The 20170-nt window shown below is 46.2% G+C and overlaps 1 protein-coding gene across 2 annotated transcripts in view; it reads right to left on the minus strand.

The window, feature by feature from the left end:
• The window catches only part of SLC2A4 (solute carrier family 2 member 4), a 53883-nt gene that overhangs the window by 8167 nt on the left and 25546 nt on the right, over window positions 1-20170 (minus strand). For both annotated transcript variants that reach the window (XM_083472701.1, XM_083472702.1), the window contains exons 3-8: window positions 18332-18492; window positions 12653-12777; window positions 10093-10208; window positions 6334-6496; window positions 4280-4467; window positions 2507-2611 (exon numbers count right to left, since the gene is read on the minus strand). In XM_083472701.1, the coding sequence (XP_083328827.1) occupies window positions 2507-2611; window positions 4280-4467; window positions 6334-6496; window positions 10093-10208; window positions 12653-12777; window positions 18332-18492 (858 nt within the window). The remainder of the gene's footprint in view (window positions 1-2506; window positions 2612-4279; window positions 4468-6333; window positions 6497-10092; window positions 10209-12652; window positions 12778-18331; window positions 18493-20170) is intronic.

The following is a 20170-nucleotide window of genomic DNA, read 5'->3' on the forward strand; positions in this document are numbered from 1 at the left end:
TTAAGAAATGCATAATAAGCGATAGAGAACAGAAAATCATCAGAGGTGTTGATGGACGTCTAAAAACATTGTGTAAGATGAGAAGTTATGTTGTATGACTGTTGGAACAGATATGTTAAAAAATTAGTAAAAATGAAGAAAATGAAGGGAAAAAAAGAGAGAGAGAAAGAGGTGGAGAAGGGGACTGAGGGAACAAAGAAAAAAGGAAAGAGAGGGGGGTTCAGGCAGTCAGAGGTCTTGCAGAGCAGGAGGCAATTCTTCCAGAGACTGGTGGACTCCAAATCCCAGCAGGCAGCATGGCCCAATGGTCAGGAATGATGGGAGTTGTAGTCCAGCAAGCAACATCTGGGAGACAGCCACATTGGTCCAGCCTCGCAGCCTTTCTCAACCTGTGGGTCCCCAGATGTTGTTGAACAACAACTCCCATCACCCCAGCTAGCAAGGCCAGAGCTCAGGGATGATGGGAGTTGTAGTCCAACAACATCGGAGGACCCACGGGTTGAGAACCGCTGGTCCAGAGGGAAGGAGAGGTATCACGGTAGCCCCATGGGTTGTATACCTGAAGGAGTGTCTCCACCCCCATCGTCCAGCTCCAAGGGCCTTCTGGCGGTTCCCTCATTGCGAGAAGCGAGGCTACAGGGAACCAGGCAGAGGGCCTTCTCGGTGGTGGCACCCACCCTGTGGAACGCTCTCCCACCAGATGTCAAAGAGAAAAATAACTACCAAACTTTTAGAAGACTTCTGTAGGCAGCCCTGTTTAGGGAAGCTTTTAACGTTTGATATTTTGTTGTGTTCATTTATATTCTGTTGGAAGCTGCCCAGAGTGGCTCGGGCAACCTCGTCAGATGGGCAGGATATAAGATGACAACAACAATTTCTGTGAAGTCTTGTTCAGACTCCTTAACAGCCCCATAGATGCATTTAGCCCATGGGTAGGCAACCTAAGGCCCGTGGGCAGGATGTGGCCCAATCGCTTTCTCAATCCGACCCGCAGACGGTCCGGGAATCAGTGTGTTTTTACATGTGTAGAATGTGTCCTTTTATTTAAAATGCATCTCTGGGTTATTTGTGGGGCATAGGAATTCGTTCATTTCCCCCCCCCAAAATATAGTCTGGCCCCCCACAAGGTCTGAGGGACAGTGAACCGGCCCCCTGCTGAAAAAGTTTGCTGACCCCTGATTTTAACCTCCTGTAACTGTCCTCACTGGGGTGGGGGAAGGGAGGAGAAGTGGGGACCCTAACCCTTCTCAACAAGGAGGGCAGATATTATGCAGAACCTAGTTAAACTGTGGAACTCCCTCCCACAAGGGCCACCAACTTTGAAAGGAATGGACAAATTCATCCAGGAGGGAGCTATCAAAGACTGCGAGCCACACTGGCTATGGCACAACGCTTCTGAATACCAGTTGCTGGAAACCATACAGGTGCTCTTGAGTTCGAATCCTGCTTGCAGGTTTCCCACAGGCCTCTGGCAGGCCCCTGTGAGAACAGGATGGTGGGCTAGGTGGGCAACTGGCCTGATGCAGGGGAATTCCTTTTATGTTCCCAATGCACCATTATTGCTATTATTAAAGGTAAAGGGACCCCTGACCGTTAGGTCCCGTCACGGACGACTCTGCGGTTGTGGCGCTCATCTCACTTTATTGGCCGAGGGAGCCGGCGTACAGCTTCTGGGTCATGTGGCCAGCATGACTAAGCCGCTTCTGGCGAACCAGAGCAGCGCACGGAAACACCGTTTACCTTCCCGCCGGAGCGGTACCTATTTATCTACTTGCACTGGTGTGCTTTTGAACTGCTAGGTTGGCAGGAGCAGGGACCGAGCAACGGGAGCTCACCCCGTCGAGGGGATTCGAACCACCAACCTTCCAGTCGGCAAGTCCTAGGCTCTGTGGTTTAACCCACAGCGCCACCCGCGTCCCTTATTGCTATTATTACTTTTTATTAAATGCGTATAAAGATTGGCCGGGCAAAAATGACTGCATCTATCAGGGTCTACTCCAATCAAAAATTCTATACAGAATGGGAATGCATAGGGGAATATATGAAGAAATATGGTGTTAAGGCAGAACTCTTAATTGGCAATTGTTAAGCGTGTAAGGACAAAAGAAGTAATTATAATTTAACAGTTTTCATGCTATTCTATTTTATTAAAGCAACTAGAAAAAATATTATGATGGGAAAATCTCACACGGGGGAAGGGAAGCAGTGGGGAGGAGGGGAGGGTTAGGCTGAATTTGGGAAATAAGATAAGATATGGTACAGCAAAGGATATAATAGATTCTTATAGAATAGTAATATATTGTAACCAGAATAGAAGTTCCAAAGGGAAAGTAAATGTATTTTTAGTATTTTCATTATTGTAATAGTGACTATTATTTCTTATCAGTAGAAGGCAGTGTTAATTTCTTCGTTTTGCTGTCTGTATAATTTTCTTAAGTCAATAAAAAATAAATAAATTATAATAAAAGATTTGCCAGGTACGGATACAGCGGCGGGAAGTTCTTACCGAAACGACGGTGAACACCGTGTTCACGGCGCCAGCTCCGATGGTGGCGAAGATGGGTTTGTCCAAGCCGGCCTTTCTGAAGATGTCCGTTGAGTAATAGAATATCTAAGAGGACAGAGAGAGAGCGGTCAAATGGCAGTGTCCCCCAGCAGGGCTGGCCCAAGACATCTTGCCTCATGGCTGGACCAACTCTGCCCCCTTCGAGTCATCAAACACCCCCCACAAAAAAAATCCACTTCTTTTCCTGCTCCTGGTCAACACCTTCTTAACTGCTCAACACCTACTTTGTCTCTTTTTTCACCCAAAAAATGAAAGCAGTCTGGAATAGAGTGATGCAGGGAGGGAGCTACAGCCCAAGAGAGGAACAGAGATGCGAAGGGAATGTTGTTGTTAGTCGTTTAGTCGTGTCCGCCTCTTCGTGACCCCCTGGACCAGAGCACGCCAGGCCCTCCTGTCTTCCACTGCCTCCCGCAGTTTGGTCAGACTCATGCTGGTAGCTTCGAGAACACTGTCCCACCATCTCCTCCTCCGTCGTCCCCTTCTCCTTGTGCCCTCCATCTTTCCCAACATCAGGGTCTTTTCCAGGGAGTCTTCTCTTCTCCTGAGGTGGCCAAAGTCTTGGAGCCTCAGCTTCAGGATCTGTCCTTCCAGTGAGCACTCAGGGCTGATTTCCTTCAGAATGGAGAGGTTTGATCTTCTTGCAGTCCATGGGACTCTCCAGAGTCTCCTCCAGCTCCATGGACAAAGACAACAGGCGAAGGGAATAGGTGCTTTAAATCTCCAGGGCCTGATGAGCTGCACCCAAGGGTGTCAAAGGATCTTGCGGATTTCATCTCAGAGCCTCTGTCTATAATCCCTGCGAATTTTGGGGAGAATAGGGGAGGTCCCTGCAGACTGGAGGGAGGCAAATGTCCCCCTCTTCGAGAATGGGGAGCGAAGCAAACTGGTTTTCTCCTGCTCCAGAAGGTAGGATCTGAACCATCGCGAGAAAGGAGATCCTGACTAAACCTCAGGAAGAACTTTCTCACAGTAAAAAAGGTAAAAGACCCCTGGACGGTTAAGTCCAGTCAAAGGCGACTCTGGGGTTGCGGCGCTCATCTCGCTTTCAGGCCGAAGGAGCTGGCGTTTGTCTGCAGACAGCTTTCCGGGTCATGCGGCCTGCAGGACTAAACCGCTTCTGGCGCAACAGGACACCGTGATGGAAACTAGAGCACACAGAAACGCCGTTTACCTTCCCGCCGCAGCAGTACAGTGGACGTTCGGGTTGCGAACATGATCTGTGCAGGATGCAACCCACAGCGTTCGCAAGCCGCAGCAGCACGTCTGTGCACACGCGGGTTGCAATTTGGCGCTTCTGCGCATGTGTGGCCTCTGAAACCTGTTCTGGTATTTCCGGGTTTCGGCCGGTCCGTAACCCAAAAAAAGCAACCTGAAGTGTCTGTAACCCGAGGTATGACTGTACCTATTTATCTACTTGCACCGGTGTGCTTTCGAACTGTTAGGTTGGCAGGAGCTGGGATGGAGCAACGGGAGCTCACCCCGTCACGGGGATTCGAACCGCCGACCTTCTGATCGGCAAGCCCAAGAGGCTCCGTGGTTTAGACCACAGCGCCACCCGCGTCCTTCTCATGGTCAGAGCCGTTCGGTGGTGGAACGGACTCCTTCGGAGGTTTGCGGGACTCCAGCATTGCGGGGGGCTGGACTAGATAATATCTCGGGGTCCCTTAGAACTCGACAGTTCTATTATTCTTCCTCCCCCTGCAGCAAACTCACCGCGTTGACGCCGGAGAGCTGCTGCGATAGCTGCAAGACCACGGCGATCAGGAGAGGCTGGCGGTAGATGCGGCAGCGGAAGAGCTGCGCGATGGAGACTTTGCGCTCCAAATCCATCCTCCGCTTCTCTTCCTTCATCTCTGTCAGAGCCGCGGTCACGTCCACCTGGCCGGTCAGCCGCTTGAGACCTGGAGGGTGAAAGAAGAGGGGGGCGTCACTGTGTGTTTGGGGGGGAGGTTGAAGGGGAAGCGAGAGAGATAGGAGGCTCAGGGGGCGGCAGACGTGAAGAAAGGAAGATTACGTGCGAGGGATCGAACAGAAAACTGCCAATATCAAACAATGGCGTGATTCGAATCTATGGCCCAACTGTATTTGGAGCACCGTGTGTGCAGTTATGGGTCTCCTTGCCTCGTAAAGGATATTGTAGGGTTGGTCGGCTGGAACCAGAACTCTTCCTGCTGGGACTGATGGCTAGACAATTAGAAAAAAAGACTATGGAACTTTATTTCGATACAGTGGTACCTCGGGTTAAGTACTTAATTCGTTCCGGAGGTCCGTTCTTAACCTGAAACTGTTCTTAACCTGAAGAACCACTTTAGCTAATGGGGCCTCCTGCTGCCGCTGTGCCGCTGGAGCACGATTTCTGTTCTCATCCTGAAGCAAAGTTCTTAACATGAAGCACTATTTCTGGGTTAGCGGAGTCTGTAACCTGAAGCGTATGTAACCTGAAGCGTATGTAACCCGAGGTACCACTGTATACGATTACAAGCCGTGAGACACTTATATAAACAAAGATGGGAAAATTCATCATTACCCACCATGGAGGAATGGCTGGTTTAAAGTGATTGGACCTAGCCGAGATGGCAAAGTTGACGTGTTTAATCAGAGAAAAACCATCGGCAACATTTACTAAAGATTGGAAACTTCTTATTGTATACGCTTTTTACATGAAAAAGAAAATGGGCTTATGATATCTGGGTTTTGAAGATTGAAGATAAGGTTTATAAAAAGTGGATTTGTTGGGAGTGGATGCGTTGAATAATTTTCTGTTTATAGCTGACAGATGAAAAAAATCAGAAGCTCTCTATTTTTCTTTTCTCTTTCTTACCATTTCTTCTTTTCCCTTCACCTTCCCCACCCCTTTTTTCTTCCTGGTCCGCATTTTGATTTAGGTTAACTTTTCAGTGTGGATTAAAAGGTATCTGACATTAACCGTGGTATTTCCCCCCAATTTTTTTAAAAAATAAAATCTATTTAAAAATTTAAAAAAAATGATGTTGTGCTCATGTGAATTAAGTGTAATGCCTGCATTGCCGGGGGCTGGGCTAGAGAACTTTGTGGGGATCCCTCTCTAACTCAGGAAGAAATGGAGGCAGTGAGAGATTTTACTTTCTTGGGCTCCATGATCACTGCAGATGGTGACAGCAGCCACGAAATTAAAAGACGCCTGCTTCTTGGGAGAAAAGCGATGACAAACCTAGACAGCATCTTAAAAAGCAGAGATATCACCTTGCCAACAAAGGTCCGTATAGTTAAAGCTCTGGTTTTCCCAGTAGTGATGTATGGAAGTGAGAGCTGGACCATCAAGAAGGCTGATCTCCGAAGAATGGATGCTTTTGAATTCTGGTGCTGGAGGAGACTCTTGAGAGTCCCATGGACTGCAAGAAGATCCAACCTCTCCATTCTGAAGGAAATCAGCCCTGAGTGCTCACTGGAAGGACAGATCCTGAAGCTGAGGCTCCAAGACTTTGGCCACCTCATGAGAAGAGAAGACTCCCTGGAAAAGACCCTGATGTTGGGAAAGATGGAGGGCACAAGGAGAAGGGGACGACGGAGGACGAGATGGTGAGACAGTGTTCTTGAAGAGACCAACATGAGTCTAACCAAACTGCAGAAGGCAGTGGAAGACAGGAGGGCCTGGCGTGCTCTGGTCCAGGGGGTCACGAAGAGTCGGACACGACTAAACGACTAAACAACAACAACTCTCTAACTCGACAATTCTACGATTCTATGAATGGGAAAAGGCAGAGGGAAAGGAAACGGCGAGATCTCACTTTCTTTGGCCTTGGACTCCTTGTTGCGGATGATGTAGAGATATCGTGGGCTCTCCGGACAGAAGGGGAACATCAGGAGCTGGAGGATGGAAGGGACGACCGAAATACCCAACAAGAGCGGCCACAGCTCACTTGTGCCCAGGAGACTGTCCAAACCAAACACCTGTTGCACAAAAAAGCCAGTTAGACACCTGACATGTTTCGCGTTTCATTCATTTTTCAAAACAGATTTTGCAGATTCCAGTGAACATGCCCTCCCACCACACCCCATTCTGGACAGAACAGAAAACACAGGAAGGAGATTTTCAGCCATACAGTGGTACCTCAGGTTAAGTACTTAATTCGTTCCGGAGGTCCGTTCTTAACCTGAAACTGTTCTTAACCTGAAGCACCACTTTAGCTAATGGGGCCTCCTGCTGCCGCTGGAGCACGATTTCTGTTCTCATCCTGAAGCAAAGTTCTTAACCTGAAGCACTATTTCTGGGTTAGCAGAGTCTGTAACCTGAAGCGTATGTAACCTGAAGCAAGCGTATGTAACCTGAGGTACCACTGTAGTTGTAAACATGATTCCAGACGATGCCAAACATTTGAATTTTCAACAGAGAATGTCAGGGCACCAGATTTCCACAAAGCCATCAGCTAGATGCAGTGGTTCTCAACTGTGGGTCCCCAGATGTTGTTGGACTACAACACCCATCATCCCTGACCACTAGTCATGCTAGTGGCCCCAACAACATCACACATACCATCTCGGGACTATTTAATTGCTCATCGTCTAACATTGTGTATGCTATCAAATGCCAACAGTGTCCTTCAGCTCCCTATATTGGACAAACAGGCCAAACCTTACGCCAAAGAATAAACGGACATAAATCTGACATCAAGAAACACAAAACAGAGAAACCAGTAGGAGAACACTTCAATCTCCCAGGACATTCTATACAAGATCTCAAAGTAGCTGTTTTACTACAAAGGAATTTCAGAAATAGACTGGAAAGAGAAGCTGCTGAATTGCAACTCATTACCAAACTTAAAACCATGGAGAGATCTGGTCTGAACAAAGACATTGGATTCTTATCTCATTATACATGACTAAGCCATTTTTCACCTTCTCACCCCTTGCCTTTTCCTGTAAGACCTATTGCAGTCGTTAAGAGTCGTCAACAGGCTCATCTCAGCTATCTGCCATTCTCCCATTCCCACCACCCTTCTGAGTAATACCCCTCCCCACCTTCTCACTATATAGAAGGATCTGGCAACTTCTGTTTCAGTGTATCTGAAGAAGTGTGCATGCACACGAAAGCTCATACCTAGAACTAACTTAGTTGGTCTTTAAGGTGCTACTGGAAGGATTTTTTTTATTTTGACTATGGCAGACCAACACGGCTACCTATCTGTCACTAGTCATGCTGGCTAGGAATGATGGGAGCTGTAGTCCGACAACATCTGGGGACACACAGGTTGAGAACCACTGAATGGGTAGGCAAACTGAGGCCTGGGGGCCAGATCCGGCCCAATCCCCTTCTCAATCCGGCCCGCGGACGGTCCGGGAATCAGTGTGTTTTTACCTGAGTAGAATGTGTCCTTTTATTTAAAATGCATCTCTGGGTTATTTGTGGGGCATAGGAATTCGTTAATTTTTTCCCTTTCAAAATATAGTCCGGCCCCCAACAAGGTCTGAGGGACAGTGGACCGGCCCCCTGCTGAAAAAGTTTGCTGACCCCTCAGCTAGAGTCTTCATATCCTTAGCCAATTTCCCCCGATAATGCGATACCCCATACTTTTTGTGGCCACACAGAGATACAGTCGTACCTCAGAAGTCGAATGGAATCCGTTCCGGAAGTCCGTTTGGAAAACGTTTGGAAATCAAAGCGCGGCTTTTGATTGGCTGCAGGAAGCTCCTGCAAGCCAATCGGAAGCCGCGCCGGACATTCGGCTTCCGAAAATTGTTTGGAAACGGGAACACTCACTTCTGGGTTTCGATCGTTCGGGAGCCACTTTGTTTGGAAACCAAGGCGTTTGAGATCCAAGGTACGACTGCATAGTTAATCTGCGGAACTCCTTCCCACAGGAAAAAGTGATGCCGACTAATTTGGATGGTTTTAGGAGGACTGGACAACTTCATAGAGGAGGAGAGGGCTACCAGCAAAGATGGCTATTCTTCTGCCTCTGTGAAATTATTATTATTATTATTATTATTATTATTATTATTATTATTATTAATCAGGCCATTGGACTGATCCAGCAGGGATCTTCTCATATTCTTAAATGCCCCAGGCTCTTTCAGTTCTGAGCTATGAGCAGATACTGAATATATTTTCTAATCCACCCTATTCCAATGACTTGGGGCGGATTTCAAAAACTGAGACGCCCCTTTCTGTTTTGAATGCCAGGCCAGGCAAGCATGGAGGAGAGACCTGGCCTCTTTCTTTTGCCCAAACGAGACAGGCAGCGTCTTCTGCCAAGTTCCCCAAACACAGCGCAGAAATAGGTTCTGTCTGTCCGCCAAATCCCTCTCTGGAACTGTCTGTCCACCTCCCCACAACTTCCTTAAAGGTTTTCACAGGCCCCCCGTCCGGCCCGACTTGTACTCCGATTGCCTGGGGAAGTATCAGTCACCCAACGTGGGTTAGAAGAAACGGACAGCGGTCATGCAGTCCCTTGATCCTCATATTGGGGTCTGCCCCCTCACTGGCCTAGGACCCACATACCTACGGGACCACCTCTCCTGGTATGCCCCGTGGAGAGGTCCACAAATGACAGCACCTTGGAGGTCCTAAGTTGCAAGGTGGTTAGATTGGTCTCAACTACGGACAGGGCCTTTTCAGTACTGGCCCCGACTTGGTGGAACGCTCTGTCCCAAGAGACCAGGGCCCTGTGGGACTTGACATCTTTCCGCAGGGCCTGCAAGACGGAGCTGTTCCGCCTGGCCTTTGGTTTGCACTCGGTCTGACCCTTATGTTTCCCTCCCCTTATGGTCTTGATTAATCAGCTACTTTAAAATGAGCCTGCATTTTAAATTGCATTTTAAATTGGTTTTGTTTGTTTGTTTGTTTTCCCCTTCTCTTTTCCCCATATTATGTTTTTACTGTGATTTTATTGGTGTTAGCTACCCTGAGCCTGGCTCTGGCTGGGGAGGGTGGAGTAATAATAATAATAATAATAATAATAATAATAATAATAATAACCCTGTATAGTCTGTCACTGCATCAGAAAACTCAACAAAGAGATTACAGTGGTACCTTGGTTCTCAAACGCCTTGGTACTCAAACAACCTGGAACCCAAACACTGCAAACCAGGAAGTAAGTGTTCCGGTTTGCGAACTTTTTTCGGAAGCAGAACAAGCTCTGCTTTGAGTGCCACACTTCCGTTTTGAGTGTTGCGCTGAGGTCTGTCTGTTATTTTGCATATTTGTTTTTGTGGCTTTTTTTTTTGTTGTTGTTCTTGTGACTGTGTGGAACCCAGTTCAGCTACCGACTGACTGATTGTACATTGCTTTTTTGCTTTCATTTTATGGCTCAATGGTCTCGTTAGATAGCAAAATTCATGTTAAACTTCTGTTTTAGGGGTTGTTTTTCAAAGTCTGGAATGGATGAATCCCATTAACAGAGCCCTCTCATTTTCCTAGAATCTGGCCAATGGTGGTTTCCGCACTGTTGGGGTTGGGCTAGATGACCCGAGGTCCCTTCCCGCTCGACAGTCCTAGGATTCTACGCTACTTGTGTGTGTGAGGGAGAGAGGGGGGAATTGTTCTTTACCTGGGCAATGAGAATGCCGATGACGATGGCCAGCTGATTCAGTGTGCCTAGCGCCCCGCGAAGGTTGGTGGGGGAGATTTCGCCCACGTACATGGGCACCAGACCCGAAGCAAATCCTGGGATGGGAGGAAACATAGGATCAGTCTGGGAAACAGCCAGAAGAATGTGACAAAACAGGAGCTGCCGTCAGAAGAATCACAGAACTGGAATACTAATAATAATTTATTTATTCCCCGCCCATCTGGCTGGGTTTCCCAGCCACTCTGGGCGGCTTCCAGCAAAATATTAAAATACAGTAATGCATCAAACATTCAAAACTTCCCTAAACAGGGCTGCCTTCAGATGTCTTCTAAAAGTCACATGCTTATTTCCTGGACATCTGGTGGGAGGGCGTTCCACAGGGCGGGCGCCACCACCGAGAAGGCCCTCTGCCTGGTTCCCTGTAACTTGGCTCCTCGCAGTGAGGGAACCACCAGAAGGCCCTCGGTGCTGGACCTCAGCGTCCAGGCTGAACGATGGGGGTGGAGACGCTCCTTCAGGTTTGAGGCTGTTTAGGGCTTTCAAGGTCAGCACCAACACTTTGAATTGTGCTCGGAAACGTCCTGGGAACCAATGTAGGTCTTTCTGGAATGGTGGTATGTGGTCTCGGCGGCCGCTCCCAGTCCCCAGTCTAGCTGCTGCATTCTGGATTAGTTGTAGTTTCTGGGTCACCTTCAAAGGTAGCCCCACGTAGAGCGCATGGCAGTAGTCCAAGCGGGAGATAACCAGAGCATGCGCCACTCTGGCAAGACTGTCCAGGCCAGGGGTCTGCAACCCGCGGCTCTGGAGCTGCATGTGGCTCTTTTACACCTTTGCCGCGGCTCCGGGGCGGATACTAGTGAGGGGAGGAGGCGCATTGTGCGCCCCGACACTCCCCACTGTGGCGGGCGCTGTACTGGCTGTGACGTCGCATGGGGGAGGTGCATGCGTTAGTCACGCACCGTCCCGATGTCACCTTCCCGCCCACTGTCAGATCGCGGCTCCGGAGATATATTTGTTTTAAATGTCGCAGTGGTTTTGCGGCTCCCAGTTTTCCCCCCCTTCGGAAACGGGTCCAAGTGGCTCTTTTTGTCTTAAAGGTTGCAGACCCCTGGTCCAGGCAAACAGAGAATGCCTTTTCTCCCCCTTGCTAAATGAGCCCAGCTTCCTTCCACAGATGACTCCAGGAAGCCCCAAAACAGGGTGGGAAAGGAAGCGCCCCATTTTATTCTTCACAAGACGCAGTTTTCTGCCTTGGCACTGTGTCCCTGGGCACGCATCCAGCCTTGCTGACGGGTAGCGATGACTCTTCAGTCCAAAGGTTCATCCAAGATTCTCATCTGCTGCGGCCGTTACTCAAATGTTCCCTCTCTGCGTCTGGGAGTTTGTCACGTTACGTCCAGCCGCAGAGGATGGTTTCCGGCTGAGTCACACACGGAACAAACCAGCAGTCGCTTTGGTGAAGCTTTTTCGAGTCCCAGGGAAGCACATGGCCATGGTGGGCGGAGCCAGAGTCAAAAGGGGGCAGGGCAAACTTAATCGTAGACTTTTGTAGGCTAATTTCTCCCAGGGGTGGGTCTACCATGAAATGAATGATGCTCCAGTTCAGGGTGGATAAAAATCAATTATTATTATTTTTTTTAAATCAAAGAAATCGGATTTTTTAAAAAAAATTAAATCGGATTTTTTAAAATTTAAATCGGATTTTTTAAAATTTAAATCGGATTTTTTTAAAATTTAAATCGGATTTTTAAAATAAAATGCTTTCGGAGAAAAATCTTTCTAAAGATAGTTTTCTGCTTAAGTTACATTATCACCCAAAGGCTATTCATCAGGAAATAAGGATTTGTTTAAAGTGTGCTAAAACTCAGTCTAAGTTTTTTTTTTTAAAAAAAAGTTTAACCACAGCAGTTAACAAGCATGGATACATAGGCTATAATGCTATTGTTTTAGTTAAACAAATTGTTTAAATCGTTATTAAGGAAATTGTTCTTTTTCTCCTCCTAATAAAGTACAGCAGAAAAGTTGTCCAAATATAAACAGTTCACTTATTAAACCTCACAATAATTTCATCATTATCTGCCTATGTATTTCTAATAGTAGAGCCAAATCAGTGATTTTTGATAAAACTGCTCTGAAAATGTATTATTCCAACCTTCATCTGGTTGTAAATATTGAGACTAGACCAGCAAGAATGAGTCTTCCTGTATAACCCAGCGCAGCAATTTTAATCGAGACCTGAGATGTAAAAGATCCGAAGGTCGCAGGGCGATTGGCCGCATAAAAACACAAGGTGGGAACGCAAAATATGCAATGAAACAAAAGCAAACCAATAAACCCCCTTCCACAAACACAATTAAACGAATAACCAGCCAGAGGACAGGTTACAGAGAAACATTTTTGCCTGGCCCCACTGACAAAAATATATTCAGGTTTTCTTCTCTATTCCCACTAGCATCACTTGTTCAAAACCCGTGTGTCCTTTCATAGAATTGTTAGACAGGACCCCCCAAAGGTCATCTATCCCAACCCGCTTCCTTACCTGAGAAAGCCCCAATCAGGAACCGTCCGATGATCATCATCTCGTAGGATTTGCCGAGTTTGGCCAGCCCCATGAATCCGCCGCCGAGGAAAGCCAAGCCATTGTTCACAATCATCGCCCTCTTCCTAAAAACCACAGAGGAAACGAAAGCGTCTGTTGTTGTTGTTCGGCTAGTTTCGTTTCGAAGAATTTAATACAGCGTTTCATTTATTTATTTATTACAATCATATCCCCCACACCTCATCTCATGACAACCTTGCAAGGTAGATTAGGCTGAGAGGCAGCGACTGAATCTCAAGGTCACCCGGTGAACTTTTGCGGCTGAGTCAGAATTCGAACCCGGGTCCCGCAGAACCTAGCCTGACACAGCACTGCACCGACTTACGACTCAAATCCCCTTAGAGATTGGTCAAGGGGATGGAGCGACTCTGCTATGAAGAAAGCTTGCAGCGTTGAAGAATTATTATTTTTTTAGTTTAGAGGAAAGGCGAGGAAGAGGTGACGAGATTAGACGTTTATAAAACTATGCGTGGCGTAGAGAGAGCGTTTTCCTCCTCCTTCTCAAAGCACCAGAACTTGAGGACATTCAACAAAGCTGTGGAAGATTCAGATAAAAGAAAGTCTTTCTTCACAGAGCACGGCGTTAACCTGCGGAACTCCTTGCCACAGGAGGCAGAAATGGCTACCAACCTGGGTGGCTTTAAAAGAGAATTGGGCAAATTCACGGAGACCACAATGGCTATGTTCTGTCGCCACTGTCAGAGGCATCTTCTTTGGCGATCCCTCGTAGCCGAGTAAGATTGTCTCCCATAAACACAGTTTTAACAATGAGTCCGTAAGTGACTGTGGAGGCCAGTTCAGGATCCACACGTCCTTCCACAGTGGGGACATTGGTTTCTGGGTGGGAGTTGATCACGGTGTGGATTTGCCAAGCGTGCCTTCCTCTTAGCACGTTTCTCCCTTGCGTCCTGAGTTCGAGTGTCTTCAAAGTCCATGACACCTTTGGTAAAGGCTGTTTTCCAACTGGAGCGCTTGCAGGCCGGTGTTTCCCAGTTATCGGTGTTTATATTACATTTTTTAAGATTTGCCTTGAGAGAGTCTTTAAACCTCTTGTTGACCACCAGCATTACGCTTTCCATTTTTAAGTTTGGAATAGAGTAGTTGCTTTGGAAGACGATAATCAGACATCTGAACATGACCAGTCCAGTGAAGTTGATGTTGAAGAATCATCGCTTTGACACTGGTGATCTTTGCTTCTTCCAGTTCACTGATATTAGTTCGCCTGTCTTCCCAAGTGATGTGTAAAAATTTCGGAGACGCCGTTGATGGAATCTTTCGAGGAGTTGGAGATGGCGTTTATAAGTGGTCCATGTTTAACAAGCATGCAGTAAGGTTGGCAGTACAATAGCTTTGTAAACAAACATTTTGGTTTCCCTGCGAATGTCCCGGTCCTCAAACGCTCCGCACTTCAATCGGGAGAAAATTGCACTCACAGAGCTCAGGCGATGCTGGATTTTGGCATCAATGTCGGCCCTTGTGGAAAGATAACTGCCCGGGTAGGAGAAGTGATTGACATTTTCCAGCGTTACACCATTGAGTTGGAGTATAGCCATATAGCCTAGCAGATATCGAGAGCCCTCTCCCCTTCCATGAATTGGCCCAATCCTCTTTTAAAGCCGTCCAAGTTGTTGGCCATCGCTGTCTCCTGTGGCGGGTAGTTCCACAGGTTAATTCTGCGCTGCGCTGCCCCCCTCCCCATCCTCAGGCCGCTGTCTAGAGAGGATCTCTAAAGAGCTGCTCAAGCAATATTTTATCTCCAGATTATCAGTGCCGGGAGATAATCTTGCCCTTTAGACATCCCTCCCTAACGTTCAGATCATGAGATAAAGAGCGAAGGCTGGCATGTCTTTTTGCCACAGCGTGTAGGGCTGGATCCGGCCCACGCACCGCAGGCAAGGCTCCTCTGTTGTAGAAGAAGAAACGATTACACGTTCGCCGCAAGAAACGAGGGATTAAAATCCCAGCTCCAAGTTGCAGCTTGCAAATAGCCTCTGAGGGCACAACCTGCAGGAGCGTAAAATCAAAATTACGTTTATACAGGTCTTAACCACTTGCTGAAAGCATTTTTTGTTCAGGCAAGCCAATCTCAACACGTCAACGATGATCTGTTTTAATCTCTCTTCAGCCTACTGTTGGTTTTAATTTATCATTTAAACGGTTTCCACCGCTTTTATTTCTAACTTTCATATTTATAGAGGCCAACCGGAGTACAAATGCCTTTTTCTGATAATAATTCCTATTTATGTGTTGCCTAACGAGATTTACTTGGTTGTTGTGAAACCTCGAAGCAGGTTACGAGAAGTATTAAGGCTATCGATATAATAAAGAAATAGAGTTTTCGTATTTATTGTCAACCGCTTAGAGGTTTTTGGACCATCCAGCGGTATATAAATCCCATTTTCTGAGAAGACGTCTTAGCTATTTGCTGGTTACTTTCTGGCAAAATTTATGTCCTGAAACATTGAAGCAGGTTTACAAGAAATATTAAAACGATCAATTAAGATGATGGTGAGGACTTGGCAAATTCACGGCGGCGGAGAGGGCTATCTGTGGCTAATAATAATAATAATAATAATAATAATAATAATAATAATAATAATAATAATTTATTATTTATACTCCGCATATCTGGCTAGGTTTCCCCAGCCACTCTGGTCAGCTTCCAACAAAGTATTAAAATACAGTAGTCTGTTAAACATTAAAAGCTTCCCTAAACAGGGCTGCCTTCAGATGTCTTCTAAAAGTCAGATGGTTGTTTATGGCGTTCCACAGGGATTTAAAAACAGTTTAAAACACTTACAAGATTAAAAGGATCAACAGCAGACAAAAGAGAGATCAAAACACATCAGTGCACCGTATTTTTCGCTCTATAGGACGCACCAGACCACAAGATGCACCTAGTTTTTGGAGGAGGAAAACAAGAAAAAAAATATTCTGAATCTCAGAAGCCAGAACAGCAAGAGGGATCGCTGCGCAGTGAAAGCAGCAATCCCTCTTGCTGTTCTGGCTTCTGGGATAGCTGCGCAGCCTGCATTCGCTCCATAAGACGCACACACATTTCCCCTTACTTTTTAGGAGGGAAAAAGTGAGTCTTATAGAGCAAAAAATACAGTACATATTTCTGGGAAGGTTTACCTAAGCGAAAAGGTTTTAAGCAGGTGCCAAGAAGGGTACAGCAAAGGTGTTTGCCTGTCATCAAGAGGCAGGGAGTTCCAAAGTCTAAGCGCTGCTCCACTAAAATACCTGATTTCTTCCAAGAACAGAACAAATATTGTGTGTCACCTGTAAGAGCGCCATTTCTGCAGATCAAAGTGGACAAGCATGCTTTTATGGGTAAGGTGGCCTTGCAAATAACTATTAAGTCTACTTTGTTCTTATTTCTGGGCTGGCTCCTGTGTTGCTCTATAGGTAAAGGTAAAGGTACCCCTGCCCGTACAGGCCAGTCTTGTCAGACTCTAGGGTTGTGTGCTCATCTCACTCTAGAGGCCGGGAGCCAGTGCTGTCCGCAGACACTTCCGGGTCACGTGGCCAGCGTGACGAAGCTGCTCTGGCGAACCGGCACCAGAGTAGCACACGGAAACGCCGTTTACCTTCCCGCTATAAAGTGGTACCTATTTATCTTCTTGCACTTAAGGGTGCTTTCGAACTGCTAGGTGGGGCAGGAGCTGGGACTGAAGGACGGGAGCGCACCCCGCCGCTGGGATTTGAACCGCCGACCATGCAATCGGCAAGTCCTAGGCGCTGAGGTTTTACCCACAGTGCCACCCACGTCCCATCGTGTTGCTCTATAGCAGACGGCAACTCAACAGGTGCCGCCTCTTCCAACATAGGCAAGCAGTGACAAAGCTTCACCTGATGAATTACTGCCAGTCATACGGTTATTAAAGGTAAAGGTAAAAGGACCCCTGACCATTAGATCCAGTCGTGGCCGACTCTGGGGTTGCGGCGCTCATCTCACTTTACTGGCCGAGGGAGCCGGCGTACAGCTTCTGGGTCATGTGGCCAGCATGACTGAGCCGCTTCTGGCGAACCAGAGCAGCGCACGGAAATGCCGTTTACCTTCCCGCCGGAGTGGTACCTATTTATCTACTTGCACTTTGATGTGCTTTCGAACTGCTAGGTTGGCAGGAGCAGGGACCAAGCAACGGGAGCTCACCCCGTCGCGGGGATTCGAACCGCCGACCTTCTGATCGGCTAGTCCTAGGCTCTGTGGTTTAACCCACAGCGCCAGTCATGTCCCCTCATACGGTTATTACATGCTCACAAACACTGCCCAATATTGGCAATCTGTCCAATCCTCGATCAATTTGGAGTGATTGGTTGTAGTCAGGGTGGACAAAAGCCAACATTTTTTTAAAAAAAATCTGATTTTTTAAAATTTAAATTGGATTTTTTTAAATAAAAAGCTTTTGGAGGAAAAATCTTTCTAAAGATAGTTTTCTGTTTAAGTTACATTATAGTCCAAAGGCTATTCATCAGGAAATAAGGATTTGTTTTAAATTTTTCATGTGTGCTAAAACTCAGTCAAAGTTTTTTTTTAAAAAAAACACCCGTTTAGCCACATCAGTTAACAAACATGGATACATATGCTATAATGTTATTTTAGTTAAACAAATTGTTTAAATTGTTATTAAGGGAATTATTGTTTTTCCATTAATGCACAGCACAAAAGTTGTCCAAATATAAACAGTTCACTTATTAAACCTCACAATAATTTCATCATTATCTGTCTATACATTTCTAATAGTATATAACCACATCAGCAATTTTTGATACAACTGTAAAAACTACTCTGAAAATTTTCGCTCCATTAGACACACCTAGGTTTTAGAGGAGGAAAACAAGAAAAAAAAAAATTCTGAACGAAACAATGGATGTATGATTTTTGTGGTTCATGCTGTGGCCACAGACATGTGATCTGATGGTGAATTTGGGGTGACCCAATGCAAAAATACTGAGAATCCATGTGGATCCGTGCTTTGTAACCACATTTTTGCACCATTGCGGCCCCACGAAACAGTGGATGCATGATTCTTTTGGTGCAGACTGTAGCCATGGATATGCTATGTGATCTGATGGTGAATTTGGGGTGGCTCAATGCAAAAATCCTGAGGATCCACGGGCTTTTACCTCCTCCCTCCCAGGCAGCCTCCTTTATTGCTAGCGTTCCTTATCTGTCTTCCCGATCGCTTGCTGATCAGCTGCTTCCTTTCAACACTCCCTTCCCTCTTGTTTGCCTTAGTGTATTTTCCTTAGCTGGAGCAGTTTTTTGCTCCTCCTTTCCTTCTAATTTCTCTCCTTATTGCTTTGGTCTTCCTGTTTCCACCCTTTGCAAGTTGGCTATCTTTACCACCACCCTCCCAGGCAGCCTCCTTTATCTCTAGCGTTCCTTATCTCTCTCCCCGATCAGCAAACGATCAGCGGCTTTGTTTCAACACCCCCTTCCCTCTTTCAAAAAATGAGCTGCTTTTTGCCCCTGGGCAATTTGGCTTCAGGGACCCACCCATTTGCTCCATAAGACGCACAGACATTTCCCCTTACTTTTTAGGAAGAAAAAAGTGTGTCCTATGGAGCGAAAAATACGGTGCTTTGTTGCAGCTTCGCGCGGAGCGGTCTTACCTGCCGAGCCATTCCGAGACAACGCCCACCATGAAGGCAGAGATCATTCCGCCGATGGAAAAAATGGCGACCGACAAGGACCAGAGCGTTTTGAGGGTGTTGGGGTCGATGTGCTCCCCATTTCGGTGTAGCCAGGTAGCATTGTAGTTCTGTTCGATTATCTGAGCAAAGCAGGAATAAAAACGGGGTGAGTAGCGAAAAGCCCCTCTTATATCGTAAACTGATCTGCGGTCTTCGGATGGAGGGCAGAATAGAAGCTTACAGTGGTGCCTCGCAAGACGAAATTAATTCGTTCCGCAAGTTTCTTCTTCTTGCGAGTTTTTCGTCTTGCGATGCACGGTTTCCCATAGGAATGCATTGAAAATCAATTAATGCGTTCCTAGGGAAACCGACTTCAGACCAGGTCCGGGGACAGTCTGTCCCCCGACCTCTTCTGAAGGCTGGGGGGGGGGGGACAAGGGCTTTTCTTCCCACCCCCAGCATTTTAAAAAACCCCGGGACAGCGGAGGGCTTCTGCGAAGCAAGCCCATAGGGAAATTCGTTTTGCGAAGCGCCTCCAAAACGGAAAACCCTTTCGTCTAGCGGGTTTTCCGTCTTGCGAGGCGTTCGTCTTGCGGGGTACCACTGTACTTTATTATTATTATTATTATTATTATTATTATTATTATTACTCTGTAATGGGTCGGCATTTTTGTATATCTATGAATGATAAATAAATAACTTATTATTAATACAGTGGTGCACCGCAAGACGAATGCCTCGCAAGACGAAAAACCCGCTAGACGAAAGGGTTTTCCGTTTTTTGATGCGCTTCGCAAGACGAATTTCCCTATGGGCTTGCTTCGCAAGACGAAAAACTCTTGCGAGTCTTGCAATTTTTTTCGCTTCCCCCCCTTTTTCTAAGCCGCTAAGCCGCTAATAGCCTTTTAGCTGCTAAGCCTTTAATAGCCGCTAAACCGCTAATAGCGCTAATCCGCTAAGCTGCTAATAGGGTTGCTTCGCAAGACGAAAAGACCGCTAGACGAAGAGACTTGCGGAACAGATTATTTTCGTCTTGCGAGGCACCACTGTAATAAATAAGTTAAATAAATAATATTTAACTTATTAACTTATAGTGTTTTTGTATATCTATGAATGATAAATAAATAACTTATTATTATTAAGAATAAATAAGTTAAATAAATAATAAGTTATTTATTTATCATTCATATACAAAAACGCTGACCTACCACAGAGCATCTTTCTATACTATACTAAGGTAAGATAGCTACTTAAGTCCAAAGAAAGAACAAAGTCAGGAAGATGGGGAAAAAGGAGGTTCCTAAAGAGAAAGAGAGAGAAAAGGGAAAGGAAGGAAAAAACTACAGAAAGATAGAAGAGAGGAAAATGACTTCCAGCTCTCTGTCCTGAATCTTTATTCCATCAACCATTCTAACTTCTATAAACCAGGATTTTTTTCGATCTCTTCACACCCCAATATTACAAGTTCGTTTTCTCTTTCATGCAAAAAGAGAGAAATTTCCAGTCCTTCGCAAATGTCGGCGATGGTTTTTCTCTAATTAAACGTGTTCGCTTGGCCAGTACTGTATATAAATTATTATAATAATAGTTTCACAATTTATTTATTAAAGTGTGTTTAAAATACCCTGATTTGTGTTGCGGGAGCCACAAGCGCACAACCACACACAGGCGGTCAACTTTGCTGATTCTCCTCTCTCAACCTTTAACTCTTTTCTATTGTGTATCTTAAATTGCGAGTACGAAGGCAGGGCCCGGCTTTCTATTTATTAAATTTATCAGAGCAAACCAAACCGTATCAATAATCTGCAGTGAATTCTT

The sequence above is a fragment of the Podarcis liolepis genome (assembly GCF_965112155.1).
Source record: "Podarcis liolepis genome assembly, chromosome: 13".
NCBI classification, from domain to species: Eukaryota; Metazoa; Chordata; class Lepidosauria; order Squamata; family Lacertidae; genus Podarcis; species Podarcis liolepis.